The sequence below is a fragment of the Antedon bifida genome, chromosome 4 (genome assembly GCF_963402885.1).
Source record: "Antedon bifida chromosome 4, ecAntBifi1.1, whole genome shotgun sequence".
In the NCBI taxonomy this organism is placed as follows: Eukaryota; Metazoa; Echinodermata; class Crinoidea; order Comatulida; family Antedonidae; genus Antedon; species Antedon bifida.
In genome coordinates this window covers 17,736,690-17,756,290 of record NC_136229.1, presented here as the reverse complement: position 1 = coordinate 17,756,290, position 19,601 = coordinate 17,736,690, and the positions used below count along the sequence as shown (strand labels likewise).

General features: G+C 32.8%; 1 protein-coding gene across 3 annotated transcripts in view; it reads left to right on the top strand.

The window, feature by feature from the left end:
- The window catches only part of LOC144839496 (inactive rhomboid protein 1-like), a 73,461-nt gene that overhangs the window by 23,746 nt on the left and 30,114 nt on the right, over positions 1-19,601 (top strand). Inside the window, exons 4-19 of one of the 3 annotated variants that reach the window (XR_013611757.1) lie at positions 3,908-4,110; positions 7,529-7,600; positions 8,411-8,607; positions 9,124-9,273; positions 11,034-11,211; positions 11,880-12,060; positions 12,290-12,580; positions 13,018-13,129; positions 13,623-13,697; positions 13,883-14,044; positions 14,233-14,321; positions 14,735-14,798; positions 15,149-15,313; positions 15,657-15,757; positions 15,899-16,052; positions 16,345-18,269. Coding sequence is in view for 1 of the 3 variants with exons in the window: in XM_078694877.1 (XP_078551003.1) it covers positions 3,908-4,110; positions 7,529-7,600; positions 8,411-8,607; positions 9,124-9,273; positions 11,034-11,211; positions 11,880-12,060; positions 12,290-12,580; positions 13,018-13,129; positions 13,623-13,697; positions 13,883-14,044; positions 14,233-14,321; positions 14,735-14,798; positions 15,149-15,313; positions 15,657-15,757; positions 15,899-16,052; positions 16,345-16,785 (2,635 nt within the window). In the remaining 2 variants the exon portion in view is untranslated. Of the gene's footprint in view, positions 1-3,907; positions 4,111-7,528; positions 7,601-8,410; positions 8,608-9,123; positions 9,274-11,033; positions 11,212-11,879; positions 12,061-12,289; positions 12,581-13,017; positions 13,130-13,622; positions 13,698-13,882; positions 14,045-14,232; positions 14,322-14,734; positions 14,799-15,148; positions 15,314-15,656; positions 15,758-15,898; positions 16,053-16,344; positions 19,206-19,601 lie in introns of those variants that run through there. The other 2 variants (XM_078694877.1, XR_013611758.1) reach the window with 2 other exon arrangements.

Genomic DNA, 19,601 nt, shown 5'->3' with positions numbered 1-19,601 from the left:
GCGCACGCGCATTTAAAATTTAAAAATGCGCAAAATTAATTTCTAATCAACTTTCTACGCTGATCATGACAATTTAAACATGTCAAAAATTCCCACGCGCGCGAAAAAAATTACGCGTAAGGTGCGCACGGAGCATGAAAATCATGTGTTTTTTTCTTGAATTATGATTTTACAGCCTTTCTTGGTCATTTTAAAAAAGATTAACATCATTTCAAATTAAAATGACGTCATACGAACACGTTGATTTAGACCATTTGCGCGCGTTTTAGTTGCAAAAGTGACAACATTTTGTCAAAATTAAGCCTATTTTTAATCTATTATAGCTCCTCAGGATCATCCACGACCCCCAATTTTTTTAATTTAATATGTAAGCAGATATGTTGTAGATATGAATTCATGCAGAACCTTTACCACTCGGATGTTATGACGTCATCGTATGGCCACACGAATGTAAAATATAGGATGTTTTACTCTTTCGTTATTGCTCATCATATTAAATAGAGCGCATCTCACTTTTACGTGCCCAAAATTCTTCAAATTTGATTTAATGTAATTATTTAGATAATTATCTTCTAAAATTGTTATCTTTATATGTCAATTTGATGACGTCATCGTGTTAATAATTGGATTTAAAAGATGGGTCTCATAATTTTGTCTATGCTACACTGTATATAACATATACAGTTTATTCTGTAAAATACTGTAATATGATGTATGCTACATAATAGGTACAATTCAGCACTGTAAACATATTTATTTCATGTCATAGGATGGCATAATAATTGTCGAGGTTCATATGGTTAAGTATGTGCATGTTGCGTTTGCGCGGATAACCCGAACTCGTCAAAGTGACGAGTTCAAATCTAGTTGGTTATCCGCAACTTAGTTGCAGGATAACCCATGTGATTGTAAATATCTTTTTTTTCATCTTCTTTGTTATTCTTCTTTCTTTCCCGGATTTTTGTGCGTCGCATATCCCCTATTGCTTGTGAATATATCTTTTGTATAACTTTGTCATTATATGGACATTTACCTGAAGTTGTGCACCTCCATATTTTGAATGACGTCAGAGTTGCGCAACGTGACTTACGCGCGATTTTATGAATTTCAATGATTGGTCATAGATTATAAACCAAAAGTCATTTTGTATTGACACTTGGTAAAAATTTAAGTCATATCAAGGGCAAACTTTCTATGGATTAAAAATGACATGTTTCACAAGAAGTTACGCGCGCACGCGCATTTAGAATTTCAAAATGCGCAAAATTAATTTCTAATCAACTTTCTACGCTGATCATGACGTTTTGAGCATGTACAAAATTCCCACGTGCGCGAAAAAATTTACGCGTAAGGTGCGCACGGAGCATGAAAATCATGTGTTTTTTTCTTGAATTATGATTTTACAGCCTTTCTTAGTCATTTTAAAAAAGATTTACATCATTTCAAATTAAAATAACGTCATACGAACATGTTGATTTAGACCATTTGCGCGCGTTTTAGTTGCAAAAGTGACAACATATTGTCATAATTAAGCCTATTTTTAATCTATTATAGCTCCTCAGGATCATCCACGACCCCCAATTTTTTTAATTTAATATGTAAGCAGATATGTTGTAGATATGAATTCATGCAGAACCTTTACCACTCGGATGTTATGACGTCATCGTATGGCCACACGAATGTAAAATATAGGATTTTTTACTCTTTCGTTATTGCTCATCACATTCAACAAAGCGCATCTCGCTTATACGTATTCCATTTCTCCCGAAATTTTAAAATTGTCTATGTCAATCAACTATCTTTCGCATGAATTAAAAATATTTTAATTTTTATAACGTCATCATGTCTAAAAACGTAAATAACGGTGGTCACTTATTTTCATCTTTACAGTAAAGTTCAATCTGTTATAGCTCATCAGAATAAAAAGTGATAATCATGATTAAAACGTTTTCTGGAAGCTATTGGATTGTAGACACAACATGCACATACTTTGTGAAAAAGTGAGATGCGCTCTCGTTTAAAGGCAATGAACTTTTACGCAAGAGATGAAAATATGACTTTTTGAATTCAACTGGCCATATGATGACGTCACAGCATCTGATTGGCAAAATATACAGTTTATTCTGTAAAATACTGTAATGGTGTATGCTACATAATAGGTACAATTCAGCACTGTAAACATATTTATTTCATGTCATAGGATGGCATAATAATTGTCGAGGTTCATATAGTTAAGTATGTGCATGTTGCGTTTGCGCGGATAACCCGAACTCGTCAAAGTGACGAGTTCAAATCTAGTTTTTCTGTATTATTCTTCTTTCCTTCCTTCCTTTTTGTGAGTCGTGTTCCTCTAAAATGTGTAAACATAACATTTCATAACTTTGACAACATATGGGCATTTACGTGAAGTTGTGCACCTCCTATTTTTGAATGACGTCATAGTTGCGCAACGTGACTTACGCGCAATTTTATGAATTTCAATGATTGATCATAGATTAAAAACCAAAAGTCATTTAGTATTGACACTTTGACAAAATTTAAGTCATATCAGGGGCAAACTTTCTACGGATTAAAAATGGCATGTTTCACAAGAAGTTACGCGCGCACGCGCATTTAAAATTTCAAAATGCGCAAAATTAATTTCTAATCAACTTTTTACGCGTTTCTTGTCATTTTGAGCATGTCAAAAATTCCCACGGGCGCGCAATTTTTTACGCGCGCGGTGCGCACGTAGCGTTAAAAACATATTTTTTTCTCTTGAATTATATTTTTCAAGCCTTTCCTAGTAATTTTGAAAACAATTTAGACCTTTTCCAGTTTAAATAACGCCATACGAACACGTTGAATTAGACAATTCGTGCGCGTTTTTTATGAAAAAGCTTAAAAAATCGTCAAAATTATGTCTTTTTTTAAACAGTCATAGTTTCTAAAGTAAACCGTTAACCGTTTATTTTTATTACAAAATCTAGAAGTTGATGAGTTGTAGATATCGGATCATGCATCAATAAGGCTAAAAAAACATTGTGACGTCATCGTATGGCCACACGAATGTAAAATATAGGATTTTTGTCTCTTTCGTTATTGCTCATCACATTCAATGGAGCGCATCACGCTTATCTGTATTCCTTTTTCTCCTACATTTATATATTGTGTAGGTCAATCAACTTTCTTTAGCATGAGATAAAAATATTTTAATTTTTATGACGTCATCATGCCTAAAAATTTTAATTACGTGGGTCATTAATTTCATCTTTACAGTAAATTTTAATCTGTAATAGCTCGTAAGAATAAAATGTGATAATCACGATTAAAACGTTTTCTGGAAGCAATTGGATTGTAGATACGAATTCATGTAAACATTTTGCCAATCGGATGTTGTGACGTCATCATATGGCCAGTTGAATAAAAAAAGTCGTATTTTCATATTTTGCGTAATAGTTCATCACATTTAAAAGGGTGCGCATCTATATTTTACGTATTCAAATTTCTTCTACACGTTAATATGTTGTTCCTGAGATAATTTACTTCTGAAATTGCTATCTAAGGGTTTCATTTTGATACCGTCGCCATGTTAAAAATTGGAATAAATGGCGGGTCCCGTAATTTCACCTATTCTACACTGTATGTAATATGTATACAGCTTATACTGTTTGCATGTATATACTATATGCCACAAAATTGACAGAATTCAGCACTAACAGCATATCATATTCTTCAGTTCTTGTCATAATGCCATAATCTTTATCTGTGTGCAATATTCCAACGTATGACGTGCACGTGGCGTTTGTCGTTGTGCGGATAACTAACTCGTCAAAGTGACGAGTTTCATGTCTAGTTCTTATTTCTTTTTATTCTGAAATGTACATTTATTTGTTATTTCTTAATTTGTGGTTCTTGATTTTTATAGTCGGATTCAAAGCTACGCAACCAACTTCTTCGGCGTGGGTGATGATTTTCAAGAAGACAGCAAACGTTGGCAGCGACGGCGTTCACGTCACTTGAGTCGTCGTCACGGAGGGTTAAAAAAAGACGTGGAGGAGCGAATGGAGGAGGCGGAATTGGAGTCAATTATGGGTGTGGCATCTCTTCCTCATGTAGTTGATCCTTTTGGTATGCTTAGCATGTGTTATGTTTAACATTTTGATAACAAATCCACCTTAACATATCAAACTGAAGTTACTGCAGTAATTTTACTCTATTGACTACAGTCTTTATGTAGTAATTTTGGTTAAGATACTGCGGTATATCTTCTGTATTTCTTCTTTAGAATTACTGCAGTAATTTTACCAATTGTAACAGTCCATCTGCATTGATTTTGGTAACGTTACTGCAGTTATTTTACTGTATTAACTACAGTCTTTCGGTGAAGATAATGCGGTATATCTTCTGTGATTTTTCTTCAGTATTACTGCAGTAAATTTGCAGTTGTATCTGCAGTCCTTATGCAGTGATTTTGGTAACGTTACTGCAGTATTTGCTGTAAATCTAATTTCTTATGAAAGTTACTTCGCTATACAGTAGTATTTATTTCAATTCTGTGTTGTATATTAATCTATCAATTCTTACTACAGTAGATGAAGGTACTGCAGAGAAGGTTAATTCACTTTTTATCATCTTCATATTCAAGTTTGGTTGTGATAATCATAGTTTAGGATTCAAAATATATACTTTACTTGATATTATTGTGATCTCTTACATCTTACGTAATATTTTTTAAGTTAGATCATTATCAAAGCTACAGTACTCTAATATACAGGAGTAGGTGTAGTAGAAACTGTTGACTTGAATTTTAAACAGAGCTCATAAGCTTTTCTTGAAAAGTCTTTTAACTCAGTAAACAACATGTGAGACTGTTTGTTTTGGTAAAGAAAAGAGCACCTCTTAAATATTCAGATTAGTATTAAGAAAATGCTATCTACACAGCTTAAAAAAATTATATAACTGTGGGTCTTTTTCGTTGTCATGACATTTATCATTTCTTATCCTACAAATCATCTCTCTTTTGTCACTTTCCCCTCATACCATTATTTTTATTTTTTTTTTAAATATCTGTTAATCAATATTCTATCTTCCAGTAGGAGGTTTATTGGTATTTTATAGCTGTTCGGTTGTTTGCAATGCCATAGTACAGTGACCGTATTTGAATGGTATTTTTCTTCATTTTAGCCTCAAGGCTATTATTCATTTTGTGAAAGAAAATTTTATAAAAGAGCTTCAATTTAATTCAGTTTTTACTGAATATAAAATACACTTGGAGAAAGAAGAAATAAGATAATTTCAGCGAAATTTGAAATATCTTAATTTCTGTTGATGGAAATTTATGTGAATTATACCAGTCTGTTGCGGAACAAGGGATACTTATAATCAGAGCTCAATAGTGGTGGATCCATGGAGGGGATAGTACTTGGGCCACATTTCCCCTTTTGAAATGAAGATGTCGTATTAATTAACTGATTTCCTATCCCAACCCAATATCCTGGATTCCTCTACTCACGAATGTAGCATGCTTTGGTTTGTTGTGCAAGTTGGCTTTGTTTCTGCATTTGATTTTTATCAACAGTAGAACCCCTCCTTTGGGGCACCCCTATTTTAAGGGGACAATTTGTTCGTTCCCAAATGGGTCCCTATAGGAGTTCTACTGTTTTTGCATCTTTGATTGATTTAAGGTTTTTAATCTGATCTTGGAGTGGGAACATTGCATGATGCATGTCGGTAATAGGCTGACACATACATCTTTTGATAAAACCACAGTTAAAAGTATCACTACTGCTTTTGTTGTGGTCAATTTTGGCTAGTATAATATGATCACATAGCTACAGTACTTTATCTATAAAGTATAAGTATAAGGCAAGATATTTTACTTACATTTGCCTGTCTCCACCCAGGTGTATAAATGTGAACCCGGTTAGATCAAGACACAACTTTACTAGCTGCATTATGGGAGTATGTTTCCATACGTGTTTGATCCAAAAAAATGACTGGGGTAATAATGTTCAGCACATAGAGGTTTCACAACATTAGGCGCTGTATAAATCCAGGATTTTATTATTATTTTAATATAATTATTTTTGCCTTTTTGTAAAAGAAAATCCCATTATTGACCAGTTAAAAATGGAATTTTAGCAACCAATAATGTTTGCTACCACTGTGTACAGTATTTTCTAAACATTGGGACACACTACAATGCAAAATGTGCGATAACAGGTCTAGTCTTGCTACACGCTAATAATAGCAACTGTTTCCATCACTTGCATCATACACAGTGTATGCAGTCCCTACGTAAATGTGTGGAAAATGTTCTTTTGTGAACCATGGAATTAGCACTGTGGACCTCAATGCAACTGCTTATAAATGCCTATAGTAGTAGCGTTAACTCCTAAGTGAAACAGGTAGGATAAACTTCCTTGCTTACATTACAACATGTGTTACATCAATCTTAGGTGACTAAGTCAGTATCACATAGCATTGACATTAACACCACGAAACGGGTCACTTCATGCGTTAAAAACAATTTAATTAAAGGAAATTTGTGGATAGGTAGAGAAGATGCCTATGAGGGCACATAGTGTCATGTGTATCTAACACTACAGTGTACTGCATTTAAATAGAGCAGTTTTGTGGAACAGTAAGGGTATGTGACATTGTACAGTTGAGGTGTGTAGTGTGTAGTATTTTAGGTCGTCCATGGGTAGGAAGTTAGATATTTGTGGATACTGTAGTTAGAGATCATGCCTATGTGAGAGCACATAGTGTCATAGAATGTGATTATAGAACTACTGTACTTAACATCGTAGACCAGTTTTGTGGAACAGTATTCAGTATAAATAGTGAGACATTGTTGGTACTGTATGTAGTATGTAGCATTCACGGGGTAGGTAATTGGAAATAATTGTAAATAGGTAGGTATATGCCTATTTGTACACACACACCATATTCATACAAAATTGTTCAAACCAGCATTGGTATGTAAATTAACCTAATTATTAATGAATTATGCATTTTTAATAACAAAATAATATTTTGCTTGTTGCATTAATTACTCTAATTGAGTAAATGTGCATGTTAAAATACATTTTGATAATGTTAATTAAATAGAAATCAATTTATAACACTAAACATGTGGACATACAATTTGAAAATTACATAAAAATTAAAAAATGATACATTGCAAATACGTTTACAAAATAAAATTGCTAGGAAGATCTGTTTTATTAAACATAATTTGAATATATGAATTAACATAATTTGATATCTACTGACTTCATAGCAGTGTCCTACAAAGGTACATGTGTTAACTATTAAAATCATGACATTCATAGACTTAAAACAAAAACTGTCTGCTTTCAAATATTAATCATCACACACATGAACTCAATGCATAATAATTATAACCAACTTTGTCGCTTGAAAGTATCCTTTGGCCGTTTGTCAACATTTTCTGTTTTTACGGAAGTGTTAATAACCAACACAGCACCTTTTGAGAACTAAGTTTTGCTAGCCTGCTTAAAATAAAACTTTTATGCCTCAGCTGCAAGGAAGAAAGGCAAGGGTCCTGTGAGATATCAGGCTGTGAAAAAATGGAACGAAGTAAAGCATAAAGGTGAGATAGGCCTACAAATGTTTGCATGAGTTTTCTACAGGTTTGGAGGTTGTTTTATATTCCTGATGATTTGCAGTTGTTGTTCAGCTAGTTTTATAAACCGTATTCTTAAGATTGTAAGCAATGTATAATGTAACAAAACTTGGGGATTTAATAAATAAGTCCGAAACAAATTAGGGCATTAAAATAGTGCAGAGAGATACTACAAGATTTGTATGGCTTCTGTGTTACAAGAGGTCAATGAACTGACAATGTGTTTCGCCTCACTGGCTGCTACAAATTTGGGCTCTCAAAGAAATTGTGGCATATAAATGTATACTTATTTATTGTTGTGAGTGAGTTGATTACTTTTTACTTAATACTTTTACTTAGTGATGAAGGTATTACTGTCACTTATATAAAGCGTCTGACAAGGTAGTGAAGTCTTTACCTTATTGCTACTACATTTAAAATGCCTTAAATATAGTGTCATAAATCTGTTTAAATGTCTTTATATAATATAAAGTATATTTCTATTCTATTTATTTTATATTCTATATTGTTTATAAAATACATCTTAGAATTTACACTCTGTGTGACTATGAGGCATTGCACATTATTTTCATTCATCAGTTTTATTTATTCATTCATTTATTTTTGTTCATTACTTGATATTGAATCTATTTTTTCCATCTATCTATTTCTACTTTTCCTTATTTTGTAATCATTTGTATTTAATAACAATTGTTCTTAAGTATCCCTTGCTTTTCACTTGTGACTTTGTCTAAATTTAGCATTATTGATGAGTTGCATGTCATGTTATCTTTGCAGCCAAGCCCAGGCCAAAAGGCGACGAGGTAGATGGAGCAAGACGAGCCTATCAGAGCAGCCAGGCCCATTCTGTAGCAACCACAACCGCCACATCAAGTACCTACAAAAGGGCTTTATCACGTCAGTTATCAAGGCAGAGGAGTAAACGACAATCTGTGGCCAAGATGGGATGGGATGCACTCAAGTCCACTATTGGAGTAAGTCTAATCTCTAAATATTAAGTCTATGATTGCAGTCAATTTCCATAGTAAAGTTTGCTCTTGTTGGAGTAGTAAATAGTTTTTAAATTATGCAAAATGCTTTCATTATGTCTTATTGTTAAAATGTCTTCAATTTCAACTCCTGGACGATTATTTATTTATTTATTCAACTTTGTTTTACAAGGGTAGCTCTAACAGCTGTACTATAGCAGTACAGCTGACTTAAAGAGACCCTCTTAAAAACAATACAAAAATATACAGATGACATTCAAACTTAAAGATATAAGAGGATTCATAAAAGTTAAAACATATGAAGTTGAAATTCATACAATACAATAATTAGAAAAATGTTCAAATTCATTAAATTTCATTAAAATATAATTAGATTCTAATCTAAGAATTAATTTCCATTTAAGACTTTCTCTAGGAAAGACTGGTTGTAAACAACTGATAATTCTAACAACTATCCAACAATCTAGTTATAATCATAATTGTTTGTTTTCTTAATTTCAGCGTCCTCAACCAAAGATGAGTAGATCACAGGACACACTAGTGCACCAACGACCACCTATGATTCATAGTCGCAGTTTTGCCCCCGCAAACACAATGATGGATGAGATTGACGATTCCGATATCGATATGTCATTCTTTTCTCCAACATTTGTAAGTATATAACATGGCATAACATCCCTTATCCCTCCAAGGCAGCTAATCTGTATTGGTAAATGATATTTTATATTGGTGTCTTTTCTCTAACAGTTTTAACAGAACTTTGATTAATTTAAATTTATTTTCCAACCCTCCCTTTTGCTATCTTAGCTTTCTGTTATATTATGATTAAGAAGGTAAACCGGTCTTCTCAAATTTGCCAACAATATGTTGCAACCTTTTTATACCCCACAATGTTTACCAACAATAATAATAAAACACTTCCAATGACAGAAAATGTTTGGTTTTGTACTAATTTGACTTTATATCTTAAACAGGAAAGAAAGTATAAATGTTTATTGACATAACAATCATATTCAATAACATCTTTCATTCATAGAGTAGGGGTTGGTATCAGTTGTTGGAATGTCTATTCAATAACTAGCTTTACATCTAATCCACATAGCAGGAAGCCAATGATTAATTCACAATAATATGTACAATATTATTTAAAATATTAAAATACATGCAATTGCTTCAAAATATATTATGTTACCTTTCAAGATTATAGTATATAGATAAAGTGTATTTAATTTCTTTGCGTTTTACTTATAGGTGTTGTTTTACCTTGTATGTATAAACAATACTGGCTGACTTCCAGAAACAAAAGTAGTCTGCCATACTGTTCAATTTGCTCGTCTCCCTCCCTCCATAATTATGATAACATTTCTTTAAATATAGAATTACAACAGAGGACAGCCTATCCTTATTATATGCCATAAACATATATACCAAATTTTAACAAATATATTTTAAACAAATAAAACAATATGTGAATTAGTATGGAACATTATCTAATGTATTTTTCAATGTTCATATTTTACAAAATTGAATTGAAAAATATGAAATAAAACTTATGTTGTAAAGGTATTGTATATATGGTAAACTAAAATCCATCTATTTTAAAAAATGAATAAAAATATTAAATGCATACTAAGAATATTTGAATTGGGAAACGATTTGTGAATGCGTAATGGATGATTCTCCTGTTGTCTCAATTAATCAAACCTTTTACGTTTTCAATTCCTAATTGACCTCTTGTTAACCTTTCCAGCTCGTTCTCCGCTTTTTTTTATTAATTACTTCAAGACATAATCCTATTCTATGAGGATGAGATGTTTTTTTTATTATTATTTGTTCTAATTATAACTAATAATGTATTTATGGTAATGACTGGTCAAAATCATATATGATGATATGTACAGTATAGACAATTTACCTGCCTGTTAGTGGTGATGACTGGTTGCTCTGAATATTTGAAATAAAACATTTAAAATGGCAAATTCAATAAAACAAATAAGAAGTGAAGAATATAATTATAATATTAATTTATGTATAATATAATTAATTATAATAATATTGAGATAATTATTAGAGTTATAGCAATATCAATGGTTATTTTTATATTTTGTTAAATATAAAGTATAGTCTTTAAAAGAAGTGATATATAATTTTTAAGTAAATAAAATTCTTGCTAGATGTTAACAATTGTTAAAATAGAAAAAATAGAATTTATAATAATAATTTTAAGACTGAAAACTAAAATATACTTCACTCCCCTATACTCTTTAAAGTATTTTATTTATACTTCACACACCACGCAAATCAAACTACCCACAATGCACTGCTTTATCTCTACTCAATCTTTTTTTCATTCATTTTATTTCTCCTCTGCATGTTTCACTTTCCATCCATTCACCATTCACTCGTTGCAGATATCCCCAATGTCCGATGATAGATACGATGATGAGGTGTTCTTTGACTTTTCACCAAAGGCTGATCGTCGTAAAATGCCGTTACCATCAAGGCCCTCACAGTCGCCTCTTCAGCAGTCAAGAGACCTATCAACCAGCTTGTCAAATCTTCCAGGCTTAGAAACACTGACAAGCCAAGGTAAATTATACTTTAAAATAAAGATAAGATTTGCTTAGAAAGCTACAGTAGCATTATTATCAATATAAAAAAATGTGCATTCTTACTGTTCCCGATCGTGATCAGTCTGAAATGATTGGCAATTAAAGAAACGGAGGTAAAATCACTAATGTTAGCGTTGCTGATCCAGATATAATAATAATAGTACAGATTTCTAGAGAGCACTTCGCCACCAATGGTGCTCAAGGCGTGCTCACATAAACTGTTGGGCAAAAGGCCAATTTACACAGACGACCGGTAACTCCATATTCCATATGACCATTTACACACAACTCGGAGCAGACAGGCTGTGTCCGCTCAGGATAGATACGGATTCTATGTGGGACAAGTAACGCAGTTTTCTGCGTACTTCTCGTCTATTGGCCTTAAAGGTTAGTACCCGATCTGGATTTATACAATCCATTAGTTTCGCATACATGAATGGTATAAGAATATATTTCATGTTGATGTAACTCAAGACTCAGCGACAATATGACACATAGCTATGTCTGATTAGGGGCATATCTGATTGGCCGATGTGATGAAGCCATATTTCATGGTCATTTTCGAACTGTGATAACATTGGAATTGAATTTCTAGTGAATTATATAACCTCTTTGTTGAATACTTGCACGATTTCTTTTAATTAGCTGGTAAGCTTAAAGATGCAGTTAAGAAGGTTGGTAAAAAGGGAAAACAAAAATTGAAGAAGGATTCTGGATCCCGGGAACAAATGGAAGATGAACCACTGATGGACAACAGGATGGCACCAAGTCCAGGAGCAGGAGATAAAATGGACAAGTCAAAAGCTGCTGCATTTAGTAAAATGATGTAATTATCAAATTTTATCTAGTAAATTTCATGTGCCTATCCACAAAAATAAATGTTGATGTACTTTATTATTGCCTTTTTAGTACTTTTTTATCCAAGTTGCAAAACTCTACGGAATTGAATATAGGCACAACCATGTGTTTAATTTATTATTTTATATCAACACAGTTGACCATGCATTGATTGGCCTATTTAAGATTTATACCTAATATCATGTTTTATTTTCTAGGCCTACAAGTATAGGATGGCGTAAACCAAGGCAGGAACGATTTGATCCTCCACTTTACAAAAGTCCTCCACCAGAAGTCGAAATGGATCTCACAGATTCGGCAAGACCTCAAAAAGATATGCCAGGAAGGCGAAATAAAATCGCAGAGAAGGTGATGGCGGCTGCGTTTAATCACTCGGAACGACGTCAGATTGGTAAAGGTTTAGTGGGACGTGTGTTAAATAGAAGTTATCGAAAACAAAGGATAGATAGTGAGGTGAAACAACAACTAGAAAGTATTGAAGACCATAGGTAAGCTGATGGTCAATTAAAGATAGGGCTGAGAGTAGGAGGGTTAATTGTATGCGGGTTAATTATAGAGAAGGGTTAATAAAGGTTAGAAAGGGTGGCTAATGACAACACAGTTAAAAAATCTTCTTTATGCACTTAAAAAAACACAACCATGATCAAAGAAATGAAAGATAAAACAAAAACATGGATAAGAAATTTGAGCCAAGATTTAAATTGTGTGATAGAAAGGGTTTAACTAAAAGTATTTTTTTTTTAACCTCTTATTGCCATCTTATAAGTTATGTCATCTGTTTTTTCTTGTTGATTTTTCATGGCAATAAAAGTGAATTAAAAAGATTGATGCACAATCATCGAAAGCTCCTTGTTACCTTTAATGTGACAACATGTTAATGGTTTTTATATGTTTGATTACTAATGCTGTACATTCTTTTTTGCAGGCCTTATTTTACATATTGGTTAACAACAGTACATGTGGTCATATTAATAATATCCCTCGTCTTCTATGGCTTTGCACCAATAGGATTTACATATACTCAAAGAAGAGACTTAGTAAGTGTTTTTTGTTTAAATTAGTTTTATTTATTTTTTATATATTTAAATATTTTATTTATACTGGGCGACCTCTTCAGTTAAATACTAGTTTCCCATAGGGCCCAGTTATGATCAGTGACTATGCTGTACTGCTAATACACCGGGGTAACCCCCTACTCGTCTCGAAAGATGTACTAGGTTCTTTAAAGTGCGCATGAGCTAGATGTGTACACTGTACACCTTATCCGAGAAGACTCGTTCTACCACCAGAACCATGGAGCAAGTGAGCCTCGGACACTTGCTGATGTTATGGCTACGTAATTACAGTTCCACTGTCTTATCCGCTCGGCCACTCAATCCCTCTCACTAAGGTCTCACCAAGATTGTGGTTAATACCTACACTTTCGTAACACTCATGCCCAAATCATTTTTATTTACATCTTACACAATTTCCATTTTCCAATGCTCAGCAGTTGTTAATGCATTTTGTTGTTTTTAATTTCTGCTGCAGGTTTTACAGGCAAATTTAGTTGTAGAAACTGTTGGTTATATGGAACCAGACAATTTTTGGATTGGTCCAAGGCCGGTAAGTCCTTCAATATATACATATATGTTTTGCACGATCTGAACAATTTGAAATTGCACAAGGCTTTCCTTACACAGTCAAATATTTCGCTCATATTGCACAGCGATATTTGAAACTGCAAATCGTGCATAATATAAACTGTCTGATGTTGTTGTGGCTGCATTGTACATACTTGTTATTTACAGGCTGATCTTATTCACCTTGGAGCTAAGTATTCCCCATGTATGCATAGAGACGAGCAAGTGTATGTCAGGTTAGCAGATATACGAAGAGAAGAAAATGATACCGGATGCTGTATCCGTACGGATAACGCTGGATGTGTCCAAACTGTCAGTTCTATGTGTTCAGTAGGTATTTTTTCAACAATAAAATATATAAACAATTTTTAACACTGACAGTAAGTCTTTGAAATTAAATGAATGAAATGATTTTTTCCAGTGCACAATGTTTAAAATTATGCTGTCAGATATTAAGCTGCCATGTGTTTATAAAGATTGTCTTTATACTCTACTTATACTATACTTAATTTATCTAGACTAGCTTTGCAACTTTTGCCAAATGGTCAATTAATAGTGGTCCAAACAATCTAAGGAGATCAGGTCCAGTATGTGGTCAAGACCATCGGTTGGTAGCATTTAATTATTTATACTCTGGTATATAATTTGAATACCACATTTATATATTAATAATGTATGGCCCTGTTCACATCACTTGCTGTTAACTAGTCGACTCTTTTGTTTTATAATACCTCTATGTGTTTGATTCAGACATCTTGTTAGATTTCTAAAGTAGGTGTCCTCACTCAAGACTAAGGACATTTCTGGAATTCAAGGAGCTAGAATGGAACATATATATAATATTACCTTAAAACCTTATTTCTAAGTTCATAGATAAACTACTTCGAGATCACGTCACAATACCATGTAACATCCCTTGTTACTCGGCATTGAATGAATTTTCAATGGTGGATCTCTATGTTAACAGGCATTGTACTTCATTTGTTTCTTAATACCATCCGTATATGTTTCGTTGTTTAGGACATGTAAAGTGCCTGCATCTGTAAAGCCTAATGAATGGCCCGATGACATCACAAAGTGGCCTGTGAGTAAATCCTCATTTTACAGTTTAACGTTCAACCTGTCCCTGTTGCTATAACTAGATTTGATTGATTGATTGATTATACAATAATACATTGTGTGCCTTCTCTTATACTAGAAGTAAATGAATACAATAGAACTTCTATTGAGATGATACCTCCAGGATCCAAAAAAAGTGTTCCCTTATTGGCATCCACCAATTGTATTAAAATATATAATGCCCTTTGTTCATTTCACTGGAAATTCCCTTTCATGGGGTGTTTCCTTAGTAGGGGTGTCCCAAATGAGGGGTTATACTGTAGTTATAACTGTTTCGTGAGTAGTACTCAATTGTTTGGTTTCTTGGTTTTCTAGATTTGTAAAGAGTCGTTTGAAGACAGCGAATACCCACACACAACTTGTGACTTGACAGGTAGGCCATGTTGTATAGGCATCGATGGAACCTGTAAAATAGTTAGTCAAGAATATTGTGATTTTGTCAAAGGATACTTCCATCCAGAGGCCACCTTATGTTCACAGGTAAACTTTTTGAAAATCTGTAAAATTAAGAAGTAAGAAAATTGTAGTTGTATTGTAGTTTTCTTTCTTTCTGGTTTAATAGTAGTAGGCCTCTGTCTACACTATCTAACTATTTTGACCAAAAAGTGTGATGTGCCCAAATATGGTAGTGATATGACATCATCATGTCCATATATGGGGACATGTTGTCACATAAATTTTTATAGTGTAGACAAGGTTTTAGTTAAAGATACTTTTTCTCATTGCCTTTATAATTTATTTCTATAGAAACGCTTGAGTAATGGAGCTTTGCTTTTGCCATGTTAACAATCCTGGTACTATTGATGTGTTATATATTTTTTAGGTGGATTGTTTGGATGATGTTTGTGGTTTAATACCGTTTGGCAATAAAGAAAAACCTGATCAAATATATCGTCTATGGTTATCAATATTTCTCCATGCCGGGTAAGTAGTTTCAGTACTGTAATAATATATTTAATATACACTAGGCAGTTGTCCGTGCCTAGTTAACACTCTAGTAGGTTATAGTAACTCTATCTCTACTCATCAAACCTTTTCTTTCATATACATTTTTTTTATTTTCAGTATTTTTCATTGTATATTGAGTATTATAATGCAGATGACAATTTTAAGAGATCTTGAGAAGTTAGCTGGATGTCTTCGTATTGCCACTATTTACCTCATTAGTGGTATTGGTGGTAATTTAATGAGTGCCATCTTTATACCATACAGAGCAGAGGTTCGTACATTTTTCATTTGGATATTAAACTGCTATTTATTAGATGAGAATTAAACTATAAACCACAAATGATTCTTTGAAACAAATCCTGGTAGTAGAACACTGTAGTTTACTATGTTTGAGTGGCTTGCTATGCTTGAGTGGTTTGGTATGCTTGAGTAATTTGCTATGCTTGAGTGGTTTACATTGCTTGGGTGATTTTCTATGAGTGGTTAAGCTAAGGCCTAATACAGATATTATAAAGTTTCCATCAATAAAGTATAACTGGTGTTTTTCTTTTTTGTTATGGTAGGTGGGTCCTGCAGGTGCACAGTTTGGTTTACTGGCGTGTCTGGTGGTCGAAGTTCTTCAGAATTACCAAATACTGCGCAATCCAGGTTCAGCACTTGGCAAACTTTTAATAATAATCTCAGCACTCTTTGTATTAGGTCTTCTCCCGTGGATTGACAATTACGCGCATTTGGGTGGTTTCATCTGTGGAACATTGTTGTCTTTCATTTTTTTACCATACGTTTACTTCGGGGAGTTTGATAGAAATCGTAAACGGCTACAAATAGTGATATCAACCGTACTTTTGCTGTTGTATTTTATGGCTATGTTTATAATCTACTACCTCAAACCACTGCGTAACTGCAATTGGTGTTCGTACTTCAATTGTGTACCGCTAACTGAGGACTTTTGTAGTAATATGGACGTACGGTTAGAAAATGATGAATTGCACCCTACAAGATAATATTACTAGATTTTATTCAGAGAACTATAACAAATTTATTCAATAATATAAGTATACAAGAATGAAAGAAGAATCGAGCTGAAATTACAGGTGGTCAAATACATTTATGCAAATATTCAGGTTCTAAACATAAAAGCTGTTATCAAAGACAAGTATATTTTATAATACAAAATGACATTAATACCAGCATCCATGTGATGTTCGAGTGGTGTACTATGCTTGGATGGTTACTACGCTTGAGTGGTTACTCTGCTTGATTGGTTATTCCGCTTGAGTGGTTACTATGCTTGAGTGATTATGTTATAGTTACACTGTACTTATTCATTGAATGTTCTAATGTTTTCAAAAGTTTGATTGTTTATATGTATAGATGATACGTATAGACTAATATATAATATATAGGTATATCTATATAAAGAAGATGTTTTAATTCCTTCATTTTTTTTCTGATTAATGAACAGTTGTTTTTTCTACCAAAATAAAAAACATCTTGATACGGTTTCATTTCATTTACAATCTGTATTTGAATATTATATTTTAAAATATATCCGAAAGAACAAAACCAAGAACCTTTGAAAAAAATCAACTTTTTGTTTTTTTTTCTTTTTCTACAATTTTGAATTTTTAGTTGACAGCTGTGATTATGAAGCAATAATTTTGATATAATTTAATTTTTTTAATTTGAAACATGTTTTATACTTTTGTTTATGTTGCAATTATTTTTTGCAGTATTCTATTGGTGTGTGCCTATTTATTATATACTGCAGTAAACTAGAAATACTGGTTGAATTCTGATTTCGTTTTGGTTTCACATGCCAGTATGATGCTCTCTCAGAAATATAGGTAATACTTAATAGTGTTACTGCAGTAAAGTACAACTACTGCAGTATATTGCTGGTGCTATGATACAGTATGCTAGTTTCCTGTTTCAAATATTATCTTATTATGATTACTGCAGTATTAATATAGGTACACAGTACAAAATAGAATTTCCTGCAGGAGAGTCACTGACAATGTCCATTAATACAGTTTGAGTTGATTATGCAATGATTTTGTCAAATATTTAAATCACGATTTTATTATGTGCAATATACCTTTAGTAATTACTTTTTAATTTAATATTTTAATTTATAACCTGATGCAAATGATTACTTAATTTGATTATATTCTAAAGTGGAATATCTTTTGTGAACAAAATAAAACATTAGGCAAGCTTTAGAATTGGATGACATGGTGTGTGACAACTGAAAAAAAAACATCTAAAATCATTACTAAATCATGTTTTTGTGATGTTGTAATTTGGAAATTTATGATGCTTGAATCATTTGTAAGATTGTATACAATACCCCTTTCAAACAGCAAAACTGTGGAGTTTGCACACACTAGGGCGCACATCACACAAAACGCCGGTGTTGACGCCGTATTGTATGTACCGTATGTAAACTCCACAGTATTGAGAGATAATGTGAAAGAGGTGTTAAAGTGTGTATCATTCAATCTCTAATTTCACAACTTAAATTTAACATGAGAATGCTTTCATTTTCACTTCAGTTAAAGAAAAAAAAAATTATTTATACCAAGTGTTCCCATATTTATTTTAGCTGTAGTTGTGTAAATTTAAATGTTTTTGTACATTAATTTTACTAACTTTTTCATGATGTATTCTCAATTTTGTTTTTATTATTATATTATTTAGTTTATTTTTTAAGTTGTTAATTTTACAAATGATTACTTGCAATTTTGCAATTTATTTTAGGTGCTGCATAGTTTGTAAAATTTGTTTCTTTTTGAAAGTTTCTGAACAGGATATGGTTTCCTTAAAACTAGAAAAAAAAATTAATACTTGAACATTAAACCCAGAAGATTGTGACAAATAATATGTGTTCTTCCATTAAATAACAAGTTTGATTAAACTGTGATTCATATAAGAGACCTCCTAAATGTAACCCCCTAGATGTAACAATCTGATTGTTATACATACTATACTAGTTTTTATAGTGATTAGTACCCCTGTTAAGGGGACACCTTCAGGTTCCAACAAAGAGCTGTTTAATAGGGCTGTGATTCCCTAAATAGGGTTTGGTTGTAGTGTTAAAACATAATATATTGCTCCTTGTAATTTCTGTAGAAAGGAGAATTTAATTTCTGCAAGAGTTAAGTCTGTGCATGACACCATTTACATTGTAACCTGCCTTATCTTGGACTTGTTAGCAATCATCCACTGTTACATTCTTTTTAATGATTCTAGATTTTGTATTGGTTGTATATTTTGTTTCTCTTTAATTAGAAAAAAAAAACCAAAAGAGAAAGTCTACCTGTAAATGTCAAAGGTCGATTTTCCAGATGTAGACAAAACGAATGCATGTTCAGGGACCACTATATGGATTGAAATTGAGAGTAAAATTCTCAAGAATCAAGAATGTTGCATTGTGTGCGTATTTGTGTCTTACTTTACACGCCTATGTATATGCACAGACAAAGGTTAATCCCCTAAACATGAATGTTAACTGCTGTGTTATGAATAAGAAAGTCAGTCACAGTCAAACGTCTGCTGCTATAATAAGGGCAACTTGTCCCCCGAGGATACTTTAGCTTCTCAAGTAGCCGTACCAGGTGGTTTAGTAACGCAACGGAATCCATTTCTGTTTATACAACACGGCAAAGTCGATGCATGTTGATTTAGCGTGTTCTATAAACGGGCCCAGACTAGAAATGAAGTACCCCCTTCCCCCTCCCCTATCATATCAACCTGCTAATGCTTAAAAGTTGAATATCTGCAAAACATTCCAGTTCAGGATCTAATTCTTTCTACATAA